The 17,807-nt window shown below is 38.8% G+C and overlaps 1 protein-coding gene across 4 annotated transcripts in view; it reads left to right on the forward strand.

Annotated features, from left to right (window-relative positions):
* Positions 1-2,228: 2,228 nt before the first annotated feature.
* RNF128 (ring finger protein 128) overlaps positions 2,229-17,807 on the forward strand; it is a 65,055-nt gene continuing 49,476 nt past the window's right edge. For 3 of the 4 annotated variants that reach the window (XM_070784437.1, XM_070784439.1, XM_070784436.1), the window contains exon 1: positions 2,229-2,948. In XM_070784437.1, coding sequence (XP_070640538.1) covers positions 2,456-2,948 — 493 coding nt within the window. In that variant the 5' untranslated portion in view covers positions 2,229-2,455. The remainder of the gene's footprint in view (positions 2,949-17,807) is intronic. The other variant, XM_070784440.1, reaches the window with a different exon arrangement.

Raw genomic sequence — 17,807 nt, forward strand, 5'->3', positions numbered from 1 at the left:
ACACCCACTACTGCCCTACACCTAACTCTAGCATATCTCTTACACTATCTACATCCAGCACTCTATACATAGTACAATGATCAGTTTGCTTGTGTGTCTGATCAAAAATAATTTATGAGCTTTCTGAGAGCAGAGTTAATGTCTTATTTTTTTTATCCCAAAGCTTAGCCCATGATTGACATATAGGAGATTGCAATAAATATTTAAGAAAAGACAGAATGAATATTAATAAATGTCTCTCCAAACTTCATTATTGTAAACACCTTATAAAAGATTTCTTTTCTTTTGAACACATTGTTTCCTCAAAGTACCATATAGTTGTTTGTCACGCAAGTAATTTTGATTGAATGTTGAGTGCTCCTTACCAGCAATTTCAGACAATTTCTGGAATCACACCGTCTCTTTACATGGCAGATGCTATCCTTTTATTTTACTCTAGGTAATTTTTATCTAAGAGAGTAACGTAATCAGTAGTTGGGGGTGCCATGCTATTGGTCCCATATACTTCCCTTGACCTCTAAAGTCTCTGTCAACACCTACAGTTCATGGTTCACAAAATTGCCCGTTTATTTGGATTCTAGGTGCTGTTTAGTTACAGTATTAATTTTCCTCTAGGTTTCTCTCAAACCATAAGGGTATCAAGTGCAGAATTGTCCCATGCTTAATCTTTGTGAATAATATTGATTAAGTAAACGTTGGGCCATAGGTGTGAAATGATTGATTAGGAACCTAACAAATGTTGGGCTGGATAAAGTAAATTATATTTATTTGAACTGAAAAAATTGTTAAAACTAAACATTCTGAACATTACTTTCTCTGATTATTACCTCAGAGTAACAACCTTGATATTCTTTAAAAAGTATTGGGTCCCTGACTGTTTAATAATAATAGTATTTAACAGATATAATTTTTATATTCTGCTAGTGAAGTGAAAGCCTCTCAGTCCTATCTGACTCTTTGCGACCCCATGGACTATACAGTACATGGCACTCTCCAGGCCAGAATACTGGAGTGGGTAGCCTTTCCCTTCTCCAGGGGATCTTCCCAACCCAGAGATCCAACCCAGGTCTCCCACATTGCAGGCAGATTCTTTTTTTTTTTTTCTTTTTTTAATTTTATTTTTAAACTTTACAATATTGTATTAGTTTTGCCAAACATCAAAATGAATCCGCAGATTCTTTACCAGCTGAGCTACAAGGGAAGCCCTATACTCTGCTAGCACTGTTCTAAGGGCTTTATATGTATGAACTCATTTGATCATCTGGACAAGTCTATGGGGTAGGTACTATTATCACCCCATTTTATAGATGATGAGGAAACTGAGGCACGGAGAAGTAATTTTGCCAAGGTTGAAGATTATTCATGTGTCAGACACCAGAAGTATTAATTCAGTTTAATCCATGCTTATTTATTGAGCACATACTAAATTAACAACTAACAGGGTAAATGAAAATTGTATACTTAAAATAAGGAGAACTCTTAACGCCAAAGTGCCATGAGCGAATTGTCAAGGTGAATCAGGCTCATTTTTGTTAGTGGGCAATGGAGAAAGATTAAGTTAAGGTCATGAGTTGGCGGAGACATATCCGGTTGGGTAAATCTGGTTTGCGGAAGATGGAAGAGGCTTAGTTTCGAGGAGTATGAAAACAGTCATTCTTTTTTTGAGAGCTAAGATTAGCTTTAGAAGGGGCATCTAATGCAGTAGATTTAGGATGAGGTAAGGGTAAAAGAAAATACACAGGTATGATGCTTGTTTAGAGCAGGAAAGGAAAAATAAAAAAAAGATAATGGGTTCTTCCTGCCCCTCCCCCCTTAGAGAATTAGTAAATAGCCTGTCTAGGTACCACCCACCTACCCAAATTCTCTGGACTGCAACTCAGACCCTTCAGATCTGGGCTTTTTAGAAGTACTTTTCGCATTCTGGCACCTTAAGCCTGAACAGCCTTGTGGGCAAACGTTACGAGGGAAAAAAATACATTCTTGCAGTTCAAAATGGACTCGAATCCTACCAGCGAGCGTTTCTGTTCGCGCTGATTCCACAGTTCCTCACCTGTCCATTTTTCATACAACTACTCGACACACATGACCACACAGCTTCCGATCCTAGTCTAAAGCCTTCCCCTCCTGCTACCCTTTTAAGAGGCGGTCCCGCAGTGTCCTTTCCTCCCTCCCAGCCACCTCTACCCCCAGTCGGCGGGGCGGAGCTTCGCGCTAAAACCCCGGAGCCCAACGCGGCCCCGGCAGTCGCGGAGAGGAGTGGAGCCACAAAGGGCTTCCTCTGCGGCAACATCTCCGGCGACGCTACGTGCCCGCCGGCTCTGACCCAGCCCGCCGCGCGCGCCAGTCTCGTCCCGTCCTCTCACTACCTGGCGCGCACCTGGCCCAGGCCGGGGTCCCGCCGAGAGTCGGGAAGGCGCGTGCCAGGGGCCCTAGGGAACCTCAGAGCGCGCATATCATGGGGCAGCTGCCAGGGGCCGGGGTCTTCTGCCGCGGTGGTTGTGGCTTTTCCCGATTGCTGGCCTGGTGCTTCCTGCTGGTTCTGAGTCCGCAAACCCCCGGCTCCAGGGGAGCCGAAGCCGTGTGGACCGCGTACCTCAACGTGTCCTGGCGGGTTCCGCACACCGGAGTGAACCGCACCGTGTGGGAGCTGAGCGAGGAGGGCGTGTACGGCCAGGATTCGCCGCTCGAGCCCGTGGCTGGGGTCCTGGTACCGCCCGACGGGCCGGGGGCGCTCAATGCCTGTAACCCGCACACGAATTTCACGGTGCCCACGGTCCCGGGGGACTGGGGCAGCAGCGTGCAAGTGTCTTGGTTGGCCCTCATCCAGCGCGGTGGGGGTTGCACCTTCGCAGACAAGATCCATCTGGCTTACGAGAGAGGGGCGTCTGGAGCCGTCATCTTTAACTTCCCGGGGACCCGCAATGAGGTCATCCCCATGTCTCACCCGGGTGAGTGCAGCTATCCGATTGCGCCCCATCAAACCCCTGCCGAGGCCGTTTTTCCCATATTTCTCTGAAGATATTCCTCCCCTATCCCCTTGCTCCGAAGGAGTGTCCTTTCTGTCCCCATCGAGTGAGGCAGGGTCCTCTCTTCCCCGAGCTTCACCCTGCATGGGGGGTTGGGCGGGAAAATCCTTCAGAATTTGCCTCTGGTGGAAAAGGGTAAAAACCAACGGATTGCAGAGGCTGGCAATTCGAGAGCTGTTGGGGTTCTTTGCGTCGTCTTTTCCTGCTGTTTGTGAGGGTGCTTGCATGGGGTGGGCATTGGTGGTGGGCACTGGGTTTGATATGACTGGGAGGCAGCCTAACCGAGAAGCCCATCTGGAAAATCCCTTCCTCAATCTTGTCCTGATTCACAGCCTCAGGCCCGCCGCAGATTTTTTTCCCTCCGCTCTCCCTGTTTTCTCTGCGTGTTTCCTCGAATCAGGTACAAGATTGTGTTACTGTGCCCTGTTAACCTCATTCCAGTTTTGTTGGAAACTATGTTCAGCCCTCGGATCCTTCTCTGCCCCTGGGTCTCAGGTCCCAAGTGACTGTTGGCATCACTGCTTTCCTTGGCCTCTGGGAAAAAAAAAATCTGATTTAGCTTATTGAGTGACAAAACAGGTGCCATTAGTGTTACTTAAAAGGGAGAGGTTTATGCACGAGGCTAGCAAGGACCTAGACTTTGGAAAATGTAATCCAGGTAGATCTTACGTTTGTGCAGATGAAGTGGGTTACTCTTTTTCCCTTTTCAGTTATCCTTCCAGAAACCTTCTCCCTATTTATGTTTAGGTATTCATACCATGTGTACATAGTGATCCTAGGCCCCAAAAGACAAAGAAAAAATGTGGGGGGATAAAAAGGCAGAGACACATACTAGCAGTATATCATAGTTGTTGAGAGCTGGGCCTCAAGTCAGATGTTGGTTAAATTCTCCCTCCATTGCTTGCTAGTCCTGTGACCTTGAGCAACTTATTTGAAGTCTAGCCTGGGTTCCCTCCTCAATCAAATGGAAAAGAACTAAGAATGAACCACTCCCACAGGTTTGCCAGGAGGATGAAGTGATTATCCTTTTAGGAGTCACTGGAGAGATGAATCTGCTGGTTTAGCTACTGGAGGTTTTGTGTTTTTCCTAAAACAGTGTGTCTGGCCCTGCCTAGAGAGCACTTGTAGAGAGAGTGGCTGGGTGGTTTAATGGAAAGGGCACTGAACTGGAACTCAGGAGATTTGAGCTCATTTTAGTCCCTTCTGTGCCTCTACCAGCTTTGTGACCTTGTACAGGTTACTCAGTCAAATGATATAGTACAGAGGTAGGAGGGGGAGGCCAAGTTGTAGATTGTGCAGAGACAAAAATGAACCAAATAAACTCCCTTTCAGCTCTAAAATGCTGTTGAGTCTTAGATTTTATAGAGTAAAGATAGCAGCAACTCCATCTCTTTTGGTTGATACTTCATTGATTAGAATGAAAAGACTTTTTAAAGGCTGATAGAAAGGAAGAATAAGGACTCATAAATTTTAAAGTCCTTCCATTTCAATTGGCTACTTACATGCAAGGTTTTGACTTTGCCTCCTCCAAATGAGATTCGTTTGCACGGATGATTTGGAATTGAAAAGTACTCTTTAATTAGAGAGTTCTGGTTTAGACTGCTTTCATCCTACTTCTGTTTAAGGATATAAGCTTATATTTATCTGATAGTTTTAGGGCACAATAAAATTCATTTTTTTGCGTTCCTACTATGTTCCAGGCACTCTGCATACATCTTACTTATACTTTGTGGAGAGAGAGTATGATGTACTAGGAAAAGCACAGACATTGTAGTCAAGAATGGGAATCAAATTCTGAATTTACCACATAATAGCTTTGTGTCCTTGGTCAGAGTCTCAGTTTTAACTTTACTGAGTCTCAGTTTTCCCATCTGTAAGATGGAGATATTTACATTGCTGTGATCATTAAGGATAATGTATGTAAACTACCTAGCAGATAATAAATACTCAGTTAAAAGTTAGTTATTATAATAGGCTAATGCTAACAAGATGCAAAAAAATTGAGCAAACAGAGGCTTACACAACTGTCAGGATAAAGACAATTACACTGGGAATCTAAGCATGGCTCTTTTGTTTCAGAATATTATATAGAAATAAAGTCCTAAATACACTGGGAATCTCAGCATGGCTCTTTTGTTTCAGAATACTATATAGAAATAAAGCCCTAAATAGCGATCACTTAATTAAAACTCAGAAGAGTATTTTGATACTTTAAAAAATGAATTATTGTCTGAGATGTAGCAATGAATTCTTATATGACTGTAGCAATGTTACACTTAGGTTAACTAGCTGAAAGAGCTAGCTAGTTACTTGAGGAATGGAATCGCATTTCTCCCTCCTGGAGAAACTATTTTTCAACACAGGGGGAAATCACTTTGCATTTCATCCATGTATGTTGTTAAATATTTTGTTTGCAAAGTGCTGTGTTGTTTGCTTTGCTCATTCCTGAGAGTAATCCCAGGGTTCATTGTAATCTCTGGTCAAAAAACTATTTCTCTTGGATCCTAGTGGCAAAGAGGTAAGACTGAAGTTTAAGTGCTGATTAACGTAATATATATTGCCATGAATTCTACAAGGGCCGCCGAATGTGGAAAAGTCATTGCTGTGGACTTCGTTTTACAAAACCTTTCTCCACCCCCTCTCACAGGGGCCTGTGCTTGAATTGTCCTTCACTGGAATTAGTGCTGATCATCCACACTCCTATCTATCACAGTTCTGTGACCATGAATATCCATTTGTTTCAAGTAATAGAACTAACTGGTTTAGAGCAATAGCTTTAAAACTTTTGTATATTGGAGAGAAACTCCACTATCTAACCGCAACCAATTAGAAAAATCAGACTGTTTTTATGGATAACAAATTTTCCCAAAGGGTAGCTATAGCCTTGCAGCAACCTAGCAGTTTATTTCTGTATACTATCTTCCAGAAAATCTTGATTCATTCAGATAAAAAATTGTACATGATAGATTTTTATTAACAGCTGATCCTGCAATCTCTGGATATTTTTCATTAAAAATGATCCAGAAACGGGGAAGAAAATTCAGAGAAAATTTTGGTTTCACAGTTAAATCGCTATTCGTGTCTTTTTTAAATATGAAAATCAGATAAGAAGCGGCCAAAACTTAGAGTAAGCACTAAAGCCGTCTAAAATGCAGGGTTGTCACGATGAGACACGTTGCGCATGCTCTTGTTATTGCACAACTAACTAGTCTGCTTTCCCAAGCAGATGAGCCTGAGCCTTGCATGCTTTCTAATTGAACACAGCCCACGGGTTGAAGTGGTGTCAGTACTTCCTTGTATAGTTTTCCTTGAGTCAACATGTGCAGGCATGAGTTTATTGAAAGACCTGTGCAAAGCTTCCACCTTCATAATCCATGACGTGCTTACAAGACCTTGAAACATATTCAAAAGGATGGCAGGAGAAGCATTATTCCTGAGGGTTGTAAAAAAGTGAGTGAACCAAGCCATTTAAGTTAATGAATGATTTGGTGGTCTCCCTTGGAATAGAGTTTGCTATATGAAACAGTTGCTTGTTGTATACATTGTTGAAAGACTTCTTAGAGCATGTTAAGAAGATGACCTTTGCCACTTTTTATTTATTTATTTTTTAGTTTTTGCCTGCTCAATGCAGCACATGGGATCTTAGTTCCCCAACCAGGGATAGAACCTGTGCCCCCTCCAGTGGGAGTCAGGAGTCTTAACTGCTGGACTGCCAAGGAAGTCCCCAGGTTTTTTTTTCTTTAATTGAAATATACTTGTGTGTTGATTTACAGTGTTGTGTTAATTTCAGGTGTATAGCACAGTGATTCAGATACACACACACACACACACACATACTTTTTTTCAGATTCTTTTCCCTTATGTGCCATGCTTAATTGCTTTAGTCATGTCTGACTCTTTGTGACCCCATGGACCATAGCCCTCCAGGCTCCTCTGTTGATGGGATTTTTCCAGCAAGAATGCTGGAGTGGATTGCCATGCCCTCCTCCAGGAGATCTTCCTGACCCAGTGATCAAATCCACGTCTCCTGCATTGCAGGTGGATTATTTGTCTGCTGAGCCATTGGGAAGGCCCAATTCCCTTGTAGGTTATTATAAAATATTGAGTATAGTTCCCTGTGCTATACAGTAGGTCCTTGTTGATTATCTATTTTATATAAAGTACTGTGTATATGTAAATCCCAAACTCCCTCCCCCTGCCACTTACTATTTTTAAAATCTTAGGCCAGTATTTTACTTCTCTGTGTCTTAGTTTTCTCCTATGTAAAATGGACATAATAAAAAACTTGCCTGATAAAGTTAATGGATTAAATGATATAATACAGATAAAGTGTTTAACACAAAGCCTGACATTTAGGAAGCAACTATAATTTTTCTTAGGATAGGATAGTATTTTAGAAATACATTTGGAGTTAGGTTAGGGATAGTTAAATGTATTTAAGAAAATGAAAATTGATTTGTATGTTTGTGGTATATAATTTGAAAATGAATAGCCACGAGTACTCCAAGGTCCATATTATCTGACATCTAACTGTAACTAGGAATAAGTTGAGTAAACTGAATGCCTTACAAGAAAATAATCTTTTGGCCCGCATATGTTTGTCATTCTTTTCTCAAATAACTGCTTGTCCCTTGAGTAACCAATCTCTTTTCCATTCACAAGGACTTTGGAATAGGATTTTCCACTGGTTTATTACCACCCAGTTCCTTCTCAACCATTTGACATTTAGTTTTTATTCTGTTTTGAGTTTTGCTGTTGTTGTTGTTTGTTTTTTTAATTTTTATTTTTTAGCCCCTAGTAAGTTGACATCAAAAAGAACCTCTTTAGGCTCAAAAAGAAGTTGAGAAGAGATTAGGTGGTGATGATTTACCAAGGTAAAATACCATTCCAAAATCTATTCTCACGTTCATCCTTTTTGATCTCTCTGCGGAACTGTATTTGATATTGTTGACCACTCCTTCTTTGAAACTCCTTCCCAAGCAGTCTCTTGCTTCTCTTTTGTTTCATTTCTGTTATTTTATTAACACATTCATCTCACACCTTTTCTTCCTTGCATTCACATCCAGGCCCCCAACACTCTCCCTCTAATAAGTATCTGCCACGTCCAGTTGATTTAAACTTTTCCTTCTTCTCACTATGTTCCCTTCTCCCTCACAATTGTTATTACACTGCTTACAGTTCCAAATGTCTTCTAATGGAAACAAATGCTTAGCCTCCTAATTGGTCTCCCTGCCTTCAGTCACTTTTTCCTTTCAGTTCTTCTTCCACATGGTCACTGGAACATAGCTCTGGACACACATATTCCATTGCTCAAGAGCCCATTATTTATCATTTTTAGATTATGTTTCTCAGCATGGCATGTAAACTCTTAATAATCTAGTCCCAACCTATTTTTGAAGCTTTATGTACCTCTTGTCTCATATTGATCCTGAAACATATTCTCTAGCCTTTCCCATTATCATTCCTTTGCTCATACTTCTGCTTTTGCCTGTGTACCCCTTTCTTCCCAGCTCTGTTGATCAGAAACTTACCCATTCTTCAAAACCCAACACAGATGCCTCCTCATTGTTGAAGGTTTTCATAATTCCTTCTTTTCCTCTTCTCACCACAACCCCCACAACCAAAAACAAAATAATCTCTTATCTCCCGTAGAATTCCATCCCTTATAAGTACTTTCTGCATTTTGCTGGTAGTTTTTGTTCATGTATTTTCTCTTCCTACTGTATTGTAATCATTTTAAGGTTTTATTAATTTCATATTCCCCATAGGAACCTTTATTAACTTTCCTGTTGGCTCAGTGGTAAACAATCTGCCTGCCAATGCAGGAGATGCGGATTCCATCCCTGGGTTGGGAAGATCTCCTGGAGGAGGAAATGGCAACCCACTCCAGTATTCTTGCCTGGAAGATCCTATGGACAGAAGAGCCTGGCGAGTGTACATGGGGTAGTAAAAGAGTCGGACTTGACTTAGTGGCTAAACAACAACAATTTAGAAACCTTTTTGCTGTATGTGCTTTGCAAATACTTGTTGAGTGGCCTTAAATACACAAGAATGACAGAGGATCATAAGGTTCCCTAGAAAACTATCTAAAAAAAGGGATTGAAACTCAATTCACTGAACATTTATCAAGGGTCTACTGTATGCTAAGTACTGAGCTTCCTGCCTCAATATACAAAAAAAGGAGAAATAAGATTATATAAATACTTAAAGATTGCAAGCAGCCTAAATTCTATGGTAGTCACCATCATGTGCTAGTTTATGGTTTTTAAATAGTAATATGACCTAGATAACAAAGAAATAAAGACAATGAGTATTTCTGTTGAACCTTCCCTTTTCTATTTTTTTGATATTTAAAAAATTTGATTTATACCATTCAATTTATGTCTCCAACTAAAGTGTTTCCATTGAACATGTTGGTGAACGTTGAATTCCATAATATAAAAATTCCATAATATAAAAGTCAATATAGCTTGATTGATTAATTGTTTTTCTAAGCACATAAGGAACTATTTCCCCTAGTCCATGGAAGATGTGTGTTGTCTCATCTAGAATGCATTTAGTCTCTATTCTTAGGCTTCAATGGAGGAAAAAAGATATTGTCTAAATTATTTTCTGATTATAAACTTAACTATGCTTCTTGCAGAAAACTTGGAAAATACAGAAAACTAAAAATAAGAGCTCCACATAATTCTACAACGCAGAGACGGTATCGTTAATATCCCTTCTTGTCTCTTTTTCCATGTATAGGTATAGTTTGGTATCCTACTTTTATCATGAATATTAATATAGTATTAAGAAAATACAGACAATTTAAAGGAAAACAGAAAAAGCCATAAATGTAACCATTTTAGCATTTTGGGGTGTTTTTGTTGTCATTTTCTCCCTTTGCTCTGTATATGTATTATGTAAAGAATTATAATTATATACCAGATATGCAGTTTTGTATCCTACTTCTTGTTGTAAGCATTTTCCCGTGTAATTAAAAATAGAAAGAGGGTTCTCTTATAAGCTGAAGATGGCAGTCTTTGGTGGGAGTGGGAATTGAGCTTCTTTTCCAATAACTAGCAAAAAGAAGTACAGAAATGGTGATGGGGAGGGATGTGAATTGGAACATTTAAAACAAAAATATACCCCAGAGAGCTTTATATAAAATATGCTAACTAGTCAAAAACATGATCTGGTCTAACCCATATTCACTGCCTATTGTGGCCTTGGCCTTTTGAAAGATTTGATCACCATTTGTGCCTTAGTTCCTCTTCTCCTATAGTATTCTTATAATATTCCTATATTATAGGAATTAGGTCACAAATGAAGTTTACACCCAGTTTCCTTGTTGCTTGGTTAAGCAGCACCTCATTGACTAAAATGGCTTTTCTTATTCATGATGGCCACTGAACTATAAACTATTGTTGGGTTTTCCCCAAAGTTTACTTGATAGGGTACCACAAATACTGCTTAGGGGTGAATAATTTTTTGTATATGTAAATTTTATTGACGAATAATGTACATACCAAAAAGATACAGAAATAATTAGTGTATAGCTCAGTGAATTTTCACAAAGTGAGCACACTTGTGTAACCAGCACCTGGATCAAGAAGCAGGATAGTCCCGGAACCCCAGAAGACGACCTTGCGCCCCACAGTGAAGAAGCTTTGAAGCAGCACAATTGTCAACTTTGTCTTCAGAGGAAACGACTTCTTGCAGCATGTGATAGGAGCCCACTCACCCACAGAAACAAATCCTGCACTGCATTGGAGCTAGTTAACTGTGGTTGATCCTTAGCTACACTATAGGGAGTTATTTCCAAGGACTTTTGACAAAGTTATTAAGCCAGTTCAGAATTGCCACATTTTGCTGTTAACACCCACTTTGGAGCCCTGTGGGCAAAGCAGAGCACAAGGGCTCTTTGTTATTTTTCCATTTCCTGTTCTGCCTCTTTCAGCTGTATGTACCTCTTTCTGTATATCATGACATATAATTATTGCCTGAATTTGCCCCTAGGCTTGTTACAATATTGATTGCTTCCAGAAAGAAAGTTTGGTGATTCATGCCTGACTTTATAGGGGCTGTTAGGTTCAGAACCTAGACATGATTTACTTGGTTTTAATGCTTGAATGCTCAAGTTAGATACAAATCAGTGATTTTGAGTTAACCCTATTTATTTTGACCTTTTTTGAAAGAAGATGGTGCTTGAACTCACTTGGTGTGTGTGTGTTTCTCTCAGGATACCAGTCTTTATCATTTCAGATAAAATGTTGAATAAGTTTAGTTAAATGCTGCCTGCAACTAAAAAGTCTTAGCCTAAAAAAAAAAAAGTCTTAGCCTTTGAAAAGAAAATACACCAAAATGTTAACCGTGGTTATATCCGATTGGTGGAGTTACAGGTGATTATTGTTCTCTTCATTATAATTTGTCTCTATTTTATGAATTTCCTAAGATGAATGTTTTATACTTATAATCAGAAAAATAATGTTATTTAAAAATCCAAAATATTCCTATAGTGTTCATAAATCCAAAAGAAAGCATTAATTATGTGACTATACCAATAGCAGGAACAAAGCATACCTAATGGTAGAAATGATTTATAGACTATTAGAATTTAAAGGAGAATTACTTTGGTTTTTTAAATCTATCTAGCTCACAAAATTGTTAGCGTGGTCCTTTCTTGTTAATACTAACTGGTTTTTTCATATGTAAAATAAGCCTTGAACACTAAAGAACTTTAAAGACTGACTTTTTCAATTATAATATAGAATGTTTCTCTTCTCTTTACCCTTTGTATTACGATTGGTATTTTTCCTTTCCCCCTTTTATACATACCTTACCTTTCTTGTTTTTTGTCTGTTTCTTTTCCATAAGAGGCCTGCTTGCCCTCCCAAGCCCTCTTCAATATCTTTTCTATTCAATACTTTTAAAATTAATGCTAAATTTAATAGCTTAATATGAAGAATCCAATATATTGGCAGTTTTCACCCATGACACACTGAGTTCATCTGATGACAATTTGTTGTTCAGTTACTCAGTCGTGTCCAACTATTTGTGACCCCATGGGCTGCAGCACCCCAGGCCTTGTCCTTGACTATCTCCTGGAGTTTGCTCAAATTCACATCCATTGAGTCAGTGATGCCATCCAACCATTTCATCCTCTGTTATTCCCTTCTCCTTCTGCCTTCAATCTTCCCAATCTTCAATCTGCCCAATAAAATAAAGTCTGTCACTGTTTCCATTGTTTCCCCATGTATTTGCCATGAAGTGATGGGACCTAGCATCAGGGTCTTTTCCAATAAGTCAGCTCTTCACATCAGGTGGCCAAAGTATTGGAGCTTCAGTCTCAGCATCTGTCTTTCCAATGAATATTCAGGGTTGATTTACTTTAGGATGGACTGGTTTGATTTCCTTGCAGTCCAAGGGACTCTCAAGAGTCTTCTGCAACACCACAGTTCAAAAGCATCAATCTTTGGTGCTCAGCCTTCTTTATGGTCCAACTCTCACATCCGTACATGACTACTGGAAAGACCATAGCTTTGACTATATGGACCTTTGTCAGCAAAGGGATGTCTCTGCTTTTTAATATGCTGTCTAGGTTTGTCATAGCTTTTCTTTCAGAGAGCAAGTGTCTTTTAATTTCATGGCTGCAGTCACCATTCACAGTGATTTTGGAGCCCAATAAAATAAAGTCTGTCACTGTTTCCATTGTTTTCCCATGTATTTGCCATGAAGTGATGGGACCAGATGCCATGAACTTAGTTTTTTGAAAGCTGCATTTTAAGCCAGCTTTTTCACTCTTCCTCTTTCACCTTCATCAAGAGACTCTTTAATTCTTCTTCACTTTCTGCCATAAGGGTGGTGTCATCTGCACATCTGAGGTTATTGATATTTCTCCCTGCAGTCTTAATTCCAGCTTGTGCTTCATCCAGCCCAGCATTTCGCATGATGTACTCTGCGTATAAGTTAAATAAGCAGGGTGACAGTATAAAACCTTGATGTACTCCTTTTCCAATTTTGAATCAGTCCATTGTTCCATGTCTGGTTCTAACTGTTGCTTCTTCACCTGCATACAGATTTCTCAGGAGGCAGGTAAGGTGGTCTGGTATTCCCATCTCTTCCAGAATTTTCCACGGTTTGTTGTGATCCACTCAGTCAAAGGCTTTAGTCAATGAAGCAGAAGTAGATGTTTTTCTGGAACTCTCTTGCTTTTTCTATGATCCAATGAATGTTGGCAATATGATCTCTGGTTCCTCTGCCTTTTCTACATCCAGCTTGTACTTCTGGGAGTTCTCGGTTCACATACTGTTGAAGCCTATCTTGGAGAATTTTGACCATGACCTTGCTAGCATGTGAAATGAGTGCAATTGTGTGGTAGTTTGAACATTCTTTGGCATTACCTTTCTTTGGCATTGGAATGAAAACTGACCTTTTCCAGTCCTGTGGCTGCTGCTGAGTTTTCCAAATTTGCTGGCATATTGAGTGCAGCACTTTCACAGCATCATCATTTAGAATTTGAAATAGCTCAGCTGGAATTCCATCACTTCCACTAGCTTTGTTTGTAATGATGCTTCCTAAGGCCCACTCCACTTTGCACTCCAGGATGTCTGGCTCTAGGTGAGTGATCACACTATCATAGTTATCTGGTGGCTCAAATCATGAACTCCTTATGGCAAAATTCAGACTTAAATTGAAGAAATAGGGAAAACCACTAGGCCATTCAGGTATGACCTAAATCTAATCCCTTACGATTATACAGTGAAAGTGAAAAATAGATTCAAGGGATTAGATCTAATAGACAGAGGTCCTGAAGAACTGTGGATGGACGGAAGTTTGTAACGTTGTACAGGAGGCACTGATGATGATAGCTTTTGTCATTCTAGAAAAGAGGAAGAAACTTTATGAGAATAAGGACAAAGGAGAATCATGGTATTCTTATTTTACAGTTTATTAATGATGTGCAGAACATACAAGCTCAATCAAAATTGTATTTAACACATCATTAAAATTGAATTACGGATCTTCCTCAATTTATGATGGAGTTACATCCTGATAAACCCATCATAAATGGAAAATATCATAAGTCAAAAATGCATTTAATACACCTAACCTACCTAACGTGATAGCATGTTCTTTAATATGCTCAGAACATTTATATTAGCCTACAGTTGTGCAAAATCATCTAACACAAAGCCTATTTGATAATAAAGTGTTGATTATCTCATGTAATCAATCCTTGAGAGAGGATCGTACCACTCATATTATAAGTCACATCATCATAAGTTGGGAACCTTCTGTACTTGTTTTTTGGGGGCTTCCCAGGTGGCGCAGTGGTAAAGAATCTGCCTGCCAATGCAGGAGATGCAAGAAATGCTGGTTCGATCCCTGAGTTAGGAATATCCCTTGGAATAGGAAGTGGTAACCCGCTGCAGCATTCTTGCCTGAAAAATCCTATGGACAGACGAGCATGTGGGCTACAGTCCATGAGATTGCAAAGAGTCGGACACAACTGAGCATGCGTGTATTTGTTTTTTAAATTGGCATTTCCTTTGAAATAATACTTTGCTATGCACAGGTTGGTGGTTTGCACAAGAAACTGTCAAATTCAAGAGTAGCTGTTATACCACTTCCTTTCCTCTTAGGATACATTTTGTGTCCTACTTTTCTACATGCGTCCTTTGCCTTTCATAGCTCAATCAATTCTGCCTTAGATATAGTCTCTCTCTCTTGCATTCGCTTTTATTATGTCTTTCTGAGTCCTATTTTTACAAAAAAAATTGAGCTTCTTTCTATGTGGTGCCATTTCTTTTGAAGTGAAATTCGGCATAAAGAAGCCAGTGCTGTCAATATCTTAACAACCTTAAATGTGTCCGTAACTAACTCCCACAGTCTCTACAAAAACTTCCCATCAACCATGTAATCCTCCTGATTAAATATGCATTTTTCTTATGTCCCAGCATTTAAGATATTTTAAATGTTTTGGTTTTTTTGCTTGCTTGCTTAAGTATTTCTGAGATTTTTTTTTACAGAGAAGTCTTATTATAAATTTGGGTTAAGTAATAATTTATATTTGCTTTGAAGTTTTTAGTCCTCAAAGCATTTCTCATGGAAATAATCTGGGGGTTAATTTGGGAGCTCGAACTGTGTTTACCAACATTACTATGGGAAAATGTATTGTCTCTAGTTCCAAACAACTCATTTGCAGATGAATTTTTGAAACGCAACTCATCAGTGTTTCTCTTGTGGTTTTTGTTCATAATGATAGCTCCATTAAATATAGTTTATTAGGTTCTCCCCAATCATGCTAGTTTAGAGAGATTTCTCTACTTAATCAGTTTTTTTGTGATATTGACCAAAGCACTACCTCACCTTTTACATGTGTTTTACCTTAAGGAATCTCCATTTTCTTTTCCTAACTATGATCATCTCGGAGGTTGGCTTATTTTAATAGCATTTGTAATGTTCCCAAAAGTTTCAAGAATGTAATTTTGATTTGTGGCTTAGCCATTAACAGATTTCCAAGTCATTACATCTTTTCTCATTTTAGAGGATTTCGGCAGTCATTCAGATGAAGGCTAGAAAAGTGTGATTATATTGAGTAAGGTTTTCATTAGTAGATATACACAAGCAACCTATATGTAACAGAATTCCAAAGTGCTTTGAGTTATAGGACTGCTTCAAGTTTTGCTTCCCACCACCATCATTTCATCTTGGCAAGAGAGCAGGATGTGTGAAAGAAATGGAAACTGGCCAGTGCAAAAGCATCAGTCACCTCCCTTGTCCTAGACCTCAACCCTCCACCTACTTTGCTGCTTCTGTCTGGCTAATGTCTTTTGGTTGAACTGGCAATCAAGATAAGGAAATTGACTTACTTTGACTAATGTAATTAAAGGCTAACAGATTACCCTTTGTTAGCAAGGAAAGATACATGATTACTCTTTTTTATTTCAACCTATTGTACTAGAGGTGAATGTGTTCCGTTTGAAATTGGGAGATAGCATATTGTAATGGAAAAACAGATGTCCTTGAGTCAGACTGCTCTTTTTTAATTCCAGCCCTACTAATTAATATACATGTAGTCTTGGGCAAGTTGTTGACCTGGACTTCATTTATCTTGATTTATATAAAGGAGGGGTAATAATGCCCATTTCCTGTGATATTGTAAATAAAGTGTTTGGCCTGAGGTGGGTGTTTTGTGACTGTTAGTTCTCTTGAACCTTTTGTTGACAGTTTTTTCTTTTTTTAACTAAACATAATATTTCAACTTTGATTATTACAGCTGTTCACTACCTCATTTTGAAATAAGTAATTGCTTTATATGTAGAAGTAGGAAAAAATGTGGCATCCAAATTGCTATTTTTCTGGCAGTTTTTGAGAAATACAGGTAGAAATCACATAATCAAGAAACTGAAACAACTCTTGTCCTTCTCCCCTGTGTATTTCCATTGTAAGCAGCAGCAGGACCTTAAAATCAAGATGTTAAGTTCTAACAATAGAAATGTCTTTGAACCTTTTGAGGTCAAAGTGGTCCAAAGATCAGGAACTAAGGAATGAAGTAGATTTTGACTTAAATCCCAGATCTATCATGTAATAGCTCTGTGACCTTAACCAAATTATTCTCTATAACAGGAGTCCCCAACCTCTGGGATCTAATGCCTGATGATCTGAGGTGGAGCTGATGTAATAATAATAAATTAATAATAATTATTAATAGTAAATTAATAATTTCTATTAATAAAGTGCACAATAAATGTAATGCAGTTGAATCATCCTGAAACCATCCTCCCACCAACCCCAGTCCATGGATAAATTGTTTTCCATGAAACTGGTGCCTGGTCTCAAAAAGGTTGGAGATCACTGCTCTATAAGACTCATCTGTTGAATGGGGGATGATAGTTGTACCTGTTTCATAGGGTTATTATGAGGGATAAATTAGCCAATATATAATACACTTAGTACATAGCCTTGTTCATTAAAAAATAGCTTAACCACCTCCTTACCCTCATGTATAGCCCTATCTTGGAGACTGGCAATATATATCTCTGCGGGACTTCTCAGAACCTCTGAGAAGTCTAGATGAGTCTAAAACACTTTAACTTTGTCTAATGCATTATTTTCTAAACTTATTTATCTATAGAATGCTTTTTATCTCAGAATACTAAACATCTGAAATATAATTTGGAAAACACTGATTACCAAGCACTTGATAACTTCTTTCCTCTCTTTCCTTCTCTCCCCCTCCCCCTCCCCGTCTTTCTGTGTGTCTCTTAGACTGACCTCATACTTTAACTGTACCAAAGTCCTATCAGTGTCAAGGAGTGACTACGCTAGTTATCTCACTATGATAAGAAAGAATGTTTTCAGCTGCAATGACAAACATTTATGTTTCTTGGTACTAATATGGTACCTTTTATATCAAGTTAATGTAACTTTATAGTTCCACAGGTTTATTCTTCTTACTGACTTGCAGAAACAACTTATTGTGAAAGGATAAAAACAAATGAGATGGGTTTGTGTTTGTTTTTATAAATTAGTGTATGGGCCTAACTTAGCCTTTGCAATAATTAATACAGGAGGAAATTTAGTATTCTCAGTTAGCAGAGTGTTCTTATTTATGAATTTTTTATACTAAATGGTACCACAATTTCTGTAGAGGCATACCAAATTCTCTTTTTCTCTGATTCAGATACCTAATAGAATACTAATTTAACATCTGTAACTTTTGCCTGTGTAGATTCTTATGGCAGGATCAAAATGAATACCTTATCTCTCAACATAATGCTCTTTCAGATTTTA

Source organism: Bos indicus, chromosome X, assembly GCF_029378745.1.
Source record: "Bos indicus isolate NIAB-ARS_2022 breed Sahiwal x Tharparkar chromosome X, NIAB-ARS_B.indTharparkar_mat_pri_1.0, whole genome shotgun sequence".
In the NCBI taxonomy this organism is placed as follows: Eukaryota; Metazoa; Chordata; class Mammalia; order Artiodactyla; family Bovidae; genus Bos; species Bos indicus.